General features: G+C 40.9%; 1 protein-coding gene across 5 annotated transcripts in view; it reads right to left on the minus strand.

Moving 5' to 3' along the window:
• Positions 1-11,375, minus strand: part of LOC139635106 (voltage-dependent calcium channel subunit alpha-2/delta-4-like) — an 85,350-nt gene extending 73,975 nt beyond the window's left edge. Inside the window, exons 1-4 of one of the 5 annotated variants that reach the window (XM_071502096.1) lie at positions 11,157-11,375; positions 11,006-11,050; positions 5,762-5,958; positions 2,154-2,235 (exon numbers count right to left, since the gene is read on the minus strand). In XM_071502096.1, coding sequence (XP_071358197.1) covers positions 2,154-2,235; positions 5,762-5,937 — 258 coding nt within the window. In that variant the 5' untranslated portion in view covers positions 5,938-5,958; positions 11,006-11,050; positions 11,157-11,375. Of the gene's footprint in view, positions 1-2,153; positions 2,236-5,761; positions 5,959-7,619; positions 8,475-11,005; positions 11,051-11,156 lie in introns of those variants that run through there. The other 4 variants (XM_071502094.1, XM_071502092.1, XM_071502095.1 and 1 more) reach the window with 4 other exon arrangements.
• Positions 11,376-12,921: the final 1,546 nt, after the last annotated feature.

Consider the following 12,921-nt stretch of genomic DNA (forward strand, 5'->3'; position numbering starts at 1 on the left):
GAACTAAATGCACTTCTCTAGCTTCTAGTATCTGGTGCATTTGTTCACTATATGCTATTAATTTTAACTGCTCCATGAGTGTAGTTTAAGGGATCCCCTGCTGTACCAGTGGACTGAAAAGTTAATTTCCTGCTGTGATGATGGACTCATTTTCTATTACCTTCAGTAAGATAATTACCCTTTCTCAACACGGTGATAGAGGTTATGAAAATGTCAAGGAAATAGGCTTGTTAACAGAAACTCCCCAGTTTCCCAAAATACCAGCCTTTCACTTCTCATTTACAAATTTTGCTCAGCTGTTAAGTTCTAACAACCTAAAAACTTTGGGGAAGAAAATGTCCAATTTGTAATTCAAAGTCAACTAAGATATATTTAGTTTCACATCCACAGAAGATGCTTTTCAATTTCCTTTATAAAGGAAAGACGGACAGATTGAGTTAGACTGATAAGAGAAACAAACAGATATAAAACAGAGAACGGACGATAAAGAGCCAACAGCAAATAACCACAGACTCTCAATTGCAGCTAAATTAAAGCTCCAACATTTTTTAATATCCTATCTAGTTTACTCAGGCAAGAAGACAAGGTCACTAAATGTCCCACGGATAATGAGAAAGCCATCGATTAAACAGAGGCGGGTGATTAATGGCTTCTTGTTGCCAAGATTAGACTAATGCACCGGGTGCTTTTTACACATCACTGGCTACATAAAAACACAGTCTAGGAGAAGTATATCCAGATTTGATCAAAAATAGTACTGTTATAACTGATACTGTTACTACAGCAACTGCTGCAACCACTACTCCTATGACAACTGTAACCACTGCTACAGTACTATCACTTTTACTGCCGCTGTTTCTGGGGCTGCTTGATTAAGCTAGTCAGTATTTTATATCCTCTGAGGTTTTCTCCCCCTGGGAAATTGTTTTTACCACCTACACACTGAGGCTGTCCTCAGGTGAAGGTTAATCCGGTCTACAATACAGCATTAACAACAAACTACATAGTGTGCGCTGTCTGTTTGGAAGAAATCTGTGAAGGATAGTTGTATGTGCAGCTAGTTTGGGGGAGGTTTTTGCTGTATAGAACAGAAAATGGTGTGGTAAAATAAAGATAAGATAAGATCCATATACGCTGTAGAGTTAGATGGTCAGTAGGTGCACATCTCTGTGAACACACAGTTTGTATGTGTGTGTGTTTGTGTGTGTGGCAGATGGTGAACAGGCCTGCTAGGGATTCTACAGGGTGGCATGCCGAGAAAGACTGCACATCCTAATTACTCAAAGACACACACAAACATATCCTCGTCTTGAGTCTCTGTGGTAAGTAACACAAAAAAGGTTACAGTATATTTGCATTAATTTTACTGTGTGTGTTTGTATAGTACAATAATAAGATGAAATGGAAAAAAAAAGTTGTGTTGCAGAATGAATCAAGTAAAAAGAAAAAACTGGATTTCCTTGTTTATTTTCAAAGAAAGTAAATGTTTGTATGTGTGTGTATGTGTATGTGTGCACCTGTGCATTTGTGTTTGCATGTGTCAAGTGTATTTGAATTAAGTGTGTCATCATATTGGTCTCTGGGCCATGTGCAGATGTTATACAGCAAATGTATGCCAGCCAGCCGTATTCCTATTGGCTGATGTAGCAGAGGGGAGGGGGAGGAGGGATGAATCCAGACCCCGCCCATCTCAGTCTGATCTGATGATGTCATGTGTACTATATCCTGCTCTAAAGTGCATTTGTCCTCCTGCATTTAAGCCTGTTTCTTTAATTTCACTCCCTATCTGTGTCTTTTCAAAGCCAAACTGTGAATTGAAAAACTGATCAGTAAATGACAGTAATCAGACAGTACTGTGAGGTCTAACTGTATAGTAATATATTGAGACTGGAAGGTGTAAGCTGGGAACACAACCCCAATCCACCTCTGTGCATTTCCCTCCTCTGGCCCTGTAATGTATGTTAGGGATAATCAAGCAGAGGGATTAAATCCCGACCACAACCTCCTTCAACACCACTGATTTGTCTGTTTATTACTCAAACACAATGATGTATCTTATGCGTGCAGCTGCTGTCAGCCTGTGCGTATAATGTGTCTGCCTGACAGCGTATGTGTGTGTATTTGTTAATGTGTGGATGTGTGTGGTCTCCTACCTTTTGTAGCAGTTTAGCACCTGAGTATCTGGCGGACAGGGCAGCTATCTCTTTGCCGAAGGATACAGCCCACTGCTGCACCCTGGACACAGAGGAAACATGATCAGTGACAGGTTCCCAAAACTGTTCACACTGTTTTTGTGGCTGGTATCCACCATTTCTATCTGGTATTAATGCAGTTATTCAGATGCATACACAAATGTTGGTGACCAATTGATAATGGTAATGGATGGAGTTTGGTTCAGATTCTCTGCAGCCTCTTTCCAGAGGGTAAGTGTCGCATGGTCTAATAAATCAAAGGATTTTTTACAACCTGGCACCCAGTAGTAAAGTCATTATTTACATCACAATGAAATGAATATATATATATACCCAGAGCTAAAAATCACAATTGATTTCATTAGAACTGAAACAACTGGGGAGCAAATAATATTTGAGCTTATTTCACTGCCACTAAGAAGAAACCTTTCAAGAAAAAAATTAATCCTTTTCATAAATGATCCTCTGTCCAAATCTGGTATTTTGCTTCAAAAAATAAGGGCTAATAAAACAGTATGTATTAAAGGTGACCATGAAAGTGCACGGCCAATCATGTTAAGAGGTTAGCCTGAATTCACCAATAACAGATTAGAGGAGATTACCATGAAGGTGACAGTAAGACCTGTCAGGCTGCCAGGTCAAAGGGTTATTCTGTACTCAATAACATGTAGTAATTCTACAAATCCTCCATGTGAATGCAGCCAAGGTAAGGTAAGAGAGGTTAGGGAGTAGACAGGATGTGACAGATGGCCCAACCTATGGGGAGTCAGCCAGCTCACTGCTAGTTAGCAGGCAGGGTTGTAACAGCTCGCCTGCTAGCCTCAGGTAATGAAAACTGGCTGATAATTTGTTGACTTGTTGATATGTTCATTGGAAATCACAGGTGTGTGTTCACTATTAAATGTGAGGAAAGAGAGTGCAGAGGCTGTTTTGCAGGGTGGTTTTAAGAGGTTTTGACTCATGTCTTGAAATAAGTCAGATCACTGTGAATTCTGTTTCAGCATCAAGAACTTTCTGAACAACAGAACGGTTGACTCAAAAGATTGTTGTCATTGAAACAGCAGATTTTCTCTTCTGACAGTGAGACAAGAATTGTAGTTGTTAAAAAAAAAAAAAGAAAGACTTGAGCGTGAGGGCCAAAGCGCCACTGTACAGGCCAGACAAGGTCAGATTAAGGAAGAGTCTTAAGCAGGCAATATGCCAAACCTGGTTCAAATGTGGAGCAAATGTGACACAGTGATTACCTCTGTATGGTACACAACAAGGGACAAAACACAGCAACTGCTCCAGTGATCAGAAGAGGTGTTTTATTCCCCTCAGTTTCACGTATAGAAAAATGACAAATTCTCATTTTCATCTGAGAAGGAATCATAGCTTTTTTTTCCTTCAGACCAAATACCTGGATATCTCCACACAGTTTTATTTGAGTTGTTGTTCAAATGTCTCATCGTCAGTTTTCTGTTTTCCTCGTGGCAGCAGACCAACGTTGCTGCAGAGGCTGAAGATTTGACCTTCTTGGCCTGAAATGTTCCAGTCATGGCCCCGCTAACTTCTAGAGCCAGAGGGGTCCTGCTGCCAAATGCTCCCCAGGCAGAGTGAGGGACTTTGGGTTCAGTGACCTGTGTTGGCCTGCTGAACCCTGCTGTCTCTGGAGTTTTAATCTCCCTTAGTCACTCCTTCCTGCCTATAGTGACAGCACATACTGTCCGAACTGAATAAACTTAACAAACGTACAAAACTTAACATACACTGAATCAAAACTGCTTTAGCAGCCACTGTTTTATGATTTCGGTTGATAAATCTGTTAATACCAAATTGTCACAATATGTGTAGCCACTGACATACACCTATAAACCCACAGCCTCCAATTAATGCAAGTATACAAACAGAATGCTCCTGTACTTGTCTGAGTTTCTCTGTCCCTCTCGGCCCCTTCCACGCTAACACACACAGACACACAGTTAATAGGCTATTATGGACTGACAGCACTGTATCGATCTGTTAGTGTTTTTTTTTAGTCAGCAGGAGGTCTGAAAGCTGTTCAGGGAAAAGAGCTTTGTCTGGCTTCTGGAGAACAAACACAGCGTTCCACTCCCAAAAGAAGTATTCAGCTGAGAAAAGGCTTTATGAGTTCCTGTAAGTCCCTTCTCCAAAAACCACCTTTGTGTCGCATGTGTGTGTGTGTTGTACAGTTTTTTTCAGTAATGAACAATCACAAAGCCTGATGCACAATCAACATTGCAGTCTACAGCCATGTTAGCGGCTGTGTGAGGGACACCGGTGAACTAAATGGTAACATTACCATGTTCGCATAACCACAGTGACAATGTCAACATGCTGATGATTACCATGTGCACTGTTTACAATCTTAGTTTAGCATAAGATTACAGTCTCATAAGTTTATAGTAATAAACCAAAGTATTGGACAAACCAAAAACAAAATTCTGATTTGATAATAACTGCAGATGAAAACTTATGGGATCACCAGTAAGTGATTAGAATTCATCTCGAGGGGAACATGAACATCTGTACCAAATATATGCTGAGATATTTCACTCAAAACCACAAATCTTAACCTTGTGGTGGCGCTAGAGGAAAAGGTCGGGGTTCACCAAAGCCATAAAAATTGTCGTCTGGGAATCTTGAATGCGTGTGCTAAATTCCCTGGCCATCCATTCAGCGGCTGTTGAGATATTTCAGTCTGGACCAAAATGGTGGACCAATTAACCGACCAGCCTTGCAATCCCTGGAAACATGGTGTCAGCACAGCCAAAGATTTACCTTTATGATATCAGTGTACTCAGAGGAAGTTTTCAGTCATCGAGCAAGCGTGTACTACTTTGTTCTAAATGTCCCAGTTTACTATGACGAGGCGAAATTTGTTTGAAATTGAAAATTGTTGAAGTAAAACATAGAATAAATAATAAACCAGAAGCATAATAATCACCATATCTATTCTTATTGTTTTTATTGATATGTGCGCTTTTATTTTTTTTATTATTATAAGCCAAATTTACACATCAACTTGAACGCATTTGGCTGTAGCATTAGAGAAGCTGTATGATAATTTGGCAGTTAGCTGTACCCCACGGGTGCCCATATGGCCCATATGTATCTGAGCGGAGCAATCAGCCAAAAACAGAAAGAACACCATTGACTCATCCATCCGACGTGTGGCTTTGAGAAGGGTAAAGCTGCATGTAGGCTTGCCAGGGTGCCCACACGGAAATTACCTGGTACAACTGTTGATGTAATGTCTTAATAAAGCACTAGGTTTGTGGTCATCTAACTTGTATTAACTGCTAAATGTTAGCACATTGTGTCCTGTTGTCAGATGCAATTATAGTAAGCAGGTGAATAAAACAGTGTCTGATCAGGTGAATTTATCTATTTCACTGATTTAATGCAGTATATTGTAGTGATGAAAGTCCAGATGCAAGTGAAATGATGGAGGAGCTATTTTTCATGCCTTGATAAAACTTTAGTGAAAAGGATAGACAAGTCAACTCCCTCCTGATGGTTCAGTCCATGAGGGCAAAAAGTCAGTGTTTCCTGGTGCAGCTACTCACGTTTCTGGTGGGATCTTCATCTGGCCGTCAACCATCAGGCACAGCGAGCTGAAGAAGATAATCCACATCAGCATCATCAGCCTCCCCCTGTGCGGCCCACCTCTGCCCGATTTACAGGCATTCCCAGCGTTTCCCAGACCCCAGCGGTTCATCCCCGCAGCTGCTGCGATCTGCATCAGTCCAGCTATTGTAGCACGCTGGCTCCAAAAGAAAAGGATGAAATTAGGACGGTGCAAAGCGAGATTAGAAGTGCTCAGGTCACAGTGCAAACACAGAGAGAAGGAAGCGTTAAAGGTAATGAACTTGCTGATGACTGTCATGTCAATTGGGAGGGGGGAGGGGGTGAAATTGATGATGATGCCTTGGTTGCGTGTGTCAGGGTTTAGGGAGAACCTAAAACGACCAACAAACTAGCTGGAACAACTGCGCCTGACTTGTTTTCTCCCTACAGCAGCTCTGATTCTCTGCTTTCAGTATATTTTGTCATACATTGTTTTAAAATATGTGAACATTTGTATGCATTCTTTCTCTGGATAGGACTGACAATGGCAGCATGTTGCCTGAAGTGCATACTGATGTGTTTTCTGTGAGGTGCTTAATGAATGAAAGGGTTAGACTTTGAAGATGGAAAATCAATGTTACCATGTTTGCATTTTTCTTAGTTCATCTAAAAAAGTGTACATACTGTTTTTATATTTTAAAAAGCATAACCTGAAGTTCGTCATTCAAAAGTAAAGTGTGTCAGTGCACTAGGTACAACTATAACTTCACACAATATCCTTAATAAATACCAATTTGATTAAAACCTGAAATAGCGGTTTTTAATTTATTTTATGTTATTTTATTTGCCATTTCAGGTCAACGGAAACAAGCTCTAACCAAAACAGTGACACTATTATCATCTTTTAAGATGATACAGCAGACTAGTCAGCTAACAGTCACCATACTCATTTAGCAGACATGTAGCAACGTTAGCATTCATTTGGAGTCGGGTTTCTGGTCACCTGGTGAATGTTCAATGTCCAATATTCATTCCTCCTTTTAGATCTCTGTTTTTGGTCTCCACCACCTCCGGAGGAAAATATCTGCCTATTTAGCAACTAAATCCTCGACTATGTGCATTAACTAGTTGCTAACTTTGTCTGTCTGCTGTTTGGCGCCGGGCAGGAAGTGCGCAGTGTTTATGTGGAGCTGATGAGAGCCGTGAGACTGAACCAAAACAAAGGCGCAACCTGTAAAAACCAAAACAAGAAGCTAAAAGATGAGCTACCGGCTTCCTCCCCCTTCACTTACACACCAAGTATGTGATCCATTGTTATTATAAAAACACTGATCATATGTATTGTACCATGTATTGTAAGAACTATTTTTTATTGTGGGAATCTCATATAGGAGCAAATCCAGAACATGATCAGACCTAAATGGGGAAAAAACAAACAAAAGAAAAACAACACTTTTTTGTCAACTTGCCTGGTAAAGCCGTTGCAAAAAAAAAAAAAAAAGTAAAGATCCAATTCAGTTTTCTGAAAGATATTATTTCAAATCCATAGACCTGAAGAGAGGCTGAATTTGTCAGAACAATCTAAAATATGATGGGATCCAACATGGAGGGAATGACAGGAGCAAAGGATCCAGAAAGCCCAACTACAACATCCCACAACAGATGAAGTATGTCGTCCTGAGAGCAGTCAACTTGTCTTTAAGTGGGAAAGACTTAAGAGACAAAAGACTGAAACTCTCAAATTTGCAGCGCGCTAATTCACAAGAAACACAGGCTGGAGCCTAAAAGTGGGCTGCAGTAAGATTAAAGATACTTCTCCAAATGATCGCAGACAGAATGGCACAGAAGATTACTCACTATGTCATGTTACCAAAGCTTTAAAACCAGTCCTCTGAGGCATGCGGGTCTTGACAGAAAGTTCAAATATGGCTGATAGTGAATAAAAAAGTGTCCGACTGCCGATTTGATGTCAGCTGAGCCGCTTATCCCGGCACGAAAAGGAGTCTGGAGAGCGTTTGTCTTCAATGTCAAAGGTCACTTCTCCGCACCGGGAGTCACCACGGAGTCTCGCCATATTCCTTCACCTCCCTCTCCACGCCTCTTTAATCTTATTTCCACTCCTCCTATCATCCGCTTGTCTCCTCCATGCTCCCTCTCTCGGATCCTCAGGACGCCTGCAAGACTTTGTGATGTCCTGTTAAACTTCTTCACACGAGTTCAGTCCTTGTTGGCAGGCAGCGTGGTATTCCCGAAACCCACACTAACACACACACACACACACACATCCACACACACGCATCCGCACACACACATATTACGAAAAAGAAATCCTGCTGCTACTTCAGGTTCAGATTATTCTGCTGACCTCACATCCTCACGGATCCAGAACCCGAGAATCACGCAGCACCGGTGCGCAAATACGCAACCGGATGGAGAGTGAGATGGATGGAGTGATGGGCAGAGGGATAGTGGGACTTCCTCTCTCGCCAGCATATCTCTTCCTGCTCTCTACCACCAGTTTATACCATAATCCAGGCAGGATTAAACCCCTCCTCCCTCTATCTCTCCCTTTTCTCTCCCCATCCCTTTCACTCTCCCTCCCTCACACACATGAACACAAACACAATCTCCCTCGCCCTTCTCTTTCTCCAACGCTCTTTGACCTACTGTCTTTCTAGTCCTTTTCTTTCTAGTTGTGTTTCTCTCCCTCCTCCTTCTTCATTTAATCTTCCTCATCAGGCTCCCTCTCACCCGCCACTTCTCCAACACTCCCTCACTTTTCTGCTTCATCTTTCCCTGTGTGTGTGTGTGTGTGTGTGTGTGTGTGTGTGTGTGTGTGCTGTCACTGGGGAATGGATGAAGGAAAAGGGGTCAGGTGTCAGAGGGAAGAGACAGGAGGAGAGGAGAGGAGAGGAAAAGAGGCAAAAAGAAGAAAGGGCGGAGATGGAGTGGAGGGACTGGAGGATGAGAGGAAGAAGAGAGGATAAAGAGATACAGAGCAAAAGAGGAGGGAAGAGTCGTGACATGAGGAGGAAGACGCACTTTACTGACATTATCTGATAATATAAACACACTGAGACATCTAGTGGACGCTCATTGCCACACACGCATGTGTACAATACACACACACACACACACACACAGGCAGAGTACTGCAGAATCACAAATGTTTCCCATATTGTAAAATCAACAGTGTAAAAGTGACTGTAGGTTTAAGTTGGTTTTAAAATGTATCTAGAAAAAGTATGTAAGCAATGTCTGTAAAAACATCTGCAACCTCATAGCACAGGTTATAAATATTTTTGCTCAGCTTTGTATAAATTGTCTAGATAAGTAATCTTGTGTGTTTTGCCTTGTCTAAAACTGCACAACAACAACAACAACAACAACAACAACAACAACAACAGCAACAACAACACAGCCCAAATAGTTTTTTACACTGTGTGAGAGCTACAGCAGAGACAGGATGCTGACAGTGGCGGTTCTAGCTTGTATGACACACACACACACACACACATTTTTGTTGCCCCCCCCCCCCCAACAAAAAACACCATTTTGCGCAAACTAACTTTTTATTAAACATCAGACATTACAACATGTATACCAAAAATGTATGCAATCATAAATTCAACAACAATAGTAACAAGAACAGAAACAATAACAGAAAGAAACTAGTATGATAAAATAAAATTCAAATAAAATAGAGAATGAAATTTCTAAATTGCACAAATCCTTCAGCACACAAATAGAATTACACACTTAAGAGGATTTAATTATTAAAATATTTCACTTTGTCAACACACAGTCAACCAAGAGTCAAGGCAAACCAATTCACCTTGATATCAGGGACATACAGTCAGACATGCACATAAACACACACACACACACATACACACACACACACACACACTGAACACAATGAGCATAGTGTGTGAATTAAATACAACTAATGTGCACAGCTACAACAAGCTAACATGCCCTGGTATATTATAAGTATGCGTGCCTACACACACACACAAACACACACACACACACACACACACACACACACACACACAGATAGAGAGAGAGTAAAACATCTGTTCATGCTGTTATGGAAATGAAAATGTAGTAAAACAATCCGGCCAACCCATACAAAGCCATAATGCGGCAGTGGATGCGGAAAGGGTTCCGATTAATGACAAACAGTTGTGAGACTGACGATGACACAAACACAGGCCAGCAGACATGACTGCACACACTACATATGTATATCCACACACACACACACCAGCAGTGTGTGACAGCTGTGGGAGTCCTCCTCCCCCACTGACCCAGATCACTGATGATGGAGATGAAATCTTAGCTGCCCCTCCTCAACATGGATAAACTCTTGATTTTTCATGGCAAATATTCTCGGATTGCAGCACTTTTGATGAAAAAGTTCTGCCGCCACAGTAAAAAAAAAAACCCTCCAGTTTAAAAACGCTGTTGAGATGGATGAAAGTGAAAGCTGATATCCTTTATTGATTTCCGCCCTATTAAATCTATACCAATCACAAAACAAGGGCAGATGAGTAATAGAAGAGAAGGATTTCTAAAGCTCCAGACCCACTGGAACTATAGGAAAGGGGCTATAACTAAATCAATAATACAACAATTTCATACAAGATAGTGACACCTGCTCCTACATGATGCCTACTGACAGTTTGCATATTCTCTGCTTCTTGTGAGTTTTCTTTAGGTGCCTTTTAGGTAACCTACACATTGTGGTTCCCTGCCTCCTGTCTGAGACATGATAGAATCGGATTAAGTGGATAGTGACAATACATTTCAAAATCAATGCATAGCAACATACAAACACTGTTTATGCACAGAAAAAAAAACACCTAAGCCCAGTCTGGGGCTTAGGTGCTGCTTGGTGAAAATCCTCAAGCTTAAGCTGAACAACTTTAACAACCTTAATAGTTTAGTGAAGAAGTATGTGAGGACAGCAGTGGCGTATTACCTCTGCAAGGATAAATGCTGTAGTTTAACGTAACGTTCTTCAGATTCTTCTAAGGAATTCATTTTAAGGCATAAACCCTTGAATGAGACCTTTGCATTTATCCCACTTTTATCTCACTATAGAATTTACAGTGCAATCCATATTTGATCATCACTTGAGGACAGATATAAACTTAAAAGAAAAATACATGAACCTACAAGGATCCCAGAGCAGCACTGTAGCATAAAAAAAACTCAGAACATGCAATGTCACTCACCTGTCCCAACTTGTCTTTTAGGAGAGTCTCCTGTAGCGTAGGAGACTGAAAAAAGGGACACAAGTAAAATTCAGTTTGAACGCAGGACCACAATTTTCCAAGGACAAAGTTTTCAAGCAATTTTTCTTTTAAAATGAAAAAACATTATTACTCAATAAATTAATTTCTTCTGATTTATCAACTCCTGGACTTTTTGTTCATTCAGACGACTTCACGGCATCCTCCATCTGAGAATAGAGCGATAAGGAGGCAACAGAAGTGGTTTGGACTCCTTGCACAAACTGGACCCCGCCTCTTTGGGCATAAACACAGACAGACAGACAGACAGATAGACAGATAGACACATAGGCACACACACTCACACTCACACTCACACACACACACACACACACACACACACACACACACACACACACACACACACACACACACACACACACACCAGAAGTCACATTGATTAGTCTAAGCCAGGGCTAATAGTCAGCCCTTACTTTTACCTCCATCAGCTAAACCAGTGGTCTGGAACCTCCAAGTCTCAGAGGAAAGAGTGCATGTGTGTGTGTGTGTGTGTGTGTGTTTGTGTGTGTGTGTATGTATGTGTGTGTGTGCATACCATCCCTGTAAAAACAAGATTTGTAGATACTAACAATACTATAAAGGTGTTCTGGCATTGAGATGTATTTTTTGTAATAAACCTTTGTATTTTTGCGTATATGAGTTGAAAGTAAACTTAATGTAAGTTGCTTTGGATAAAAGCCTCCGCTACTTTAAATAATGATGTGAATTACTATATATGACATAACAGTGTTTGCTGGGGAGAGGAAACAGGAAGGAAGGGAGGAGGGCAACAAAGAGGCAGCCAAATTCCCCAACGAAAAGGGGGACAGCAGACTGCTTGGACTTTGATCACTTCACACTGTGTTTCCTATCACTGTTTTGGTTCCATGCTGTTGTTATGGCGCCATTAGGAGCATTGACAAGACAAATTGGTGCCAATGGACTAACATAATAATTTGTCACACAGGGAGCAAAACAAACACATATACACACAGAGTATCATAAATCCCCAAAGACACTGAAAACATAGTAGTAATAGACAGGAAGGGCAGAGCACTTGTGAAGTGTTAATAACCCTTTGCTGTTTTCCTTTCACCATAAGCAGCCTATTTTTCTGGAGAAACATACTGTACGCATGCATGAGGTAACAGTGATTGACAGGTCATTATCACCATTATCCAGAGAGTCTGTGGTCGCCCCCGGGAGACCAACTGATGACTTCAACCAATGGTCTATTTTCTATGAATCAGTCAGTCCATTAATGAATCAGTCAGCTGTTATTTGTTCTGTTCATTTCCCGAGAGTCAACTGATGCCACTGTCACGCTGGAAAAGCGAAGATTTCATTTCATTGCTGCCATGAAAATCAGTTAAGCAGAAAAAAAAGGTGAACATCAGTGAGAAAATACATTCTTTATTTGTCCTTTTGTAGTGTCAAAAAAAAATATATATATAAAATGTATGATGTTATAGACTGTATGTTGCAGGGAGTCTGTAGTTTTTTATCACATTTCATTAATTTCCTTGAGTCAGTTTGGTAATGATTCAAGAGAAGCTCAGCTGAAGGGACTTAGATGATCTGTCTGCTTGTATTTAGTAAATATAGTTTGATGTTGGTCACAGATTTTTATTTTTTCTGTCCTCCCCTGTCCCCTTGTATTTCCTTTACTCTCTAGGTGCTATTCTATGGACACAGTGAGGGTTACAGGAACTAAACCATCTGCTGATGAAGAACATGTGATTTGATTAAAAGCACCACTAAAAAGCAACTAAAAGGACCTTGCGGTGAGATTGTTTACTCAAATAGTGTCGAGTCCACTGGGTCACGCCCCCTCTTCTCTAAACAGGAAGTCCCTTGTT

The sequence above is a fragment of the Trachinotus anak genome, unplaced genomic scaffold (genome assembly GCF_046630095.1).
Source record: "Trachinotus anak isolate AG129_WGS33_773 ecotype Australia unplaced genomic scaffold, CSIRO_AGI_Tana_v1 ptg000018l, whole genome shotgun sequence".
NCBI lineage: Eukaryota > Metazoa > Chordata > Actinopteri > Carangiformes > Carangidae > Trachinotus > Trachinotus anak.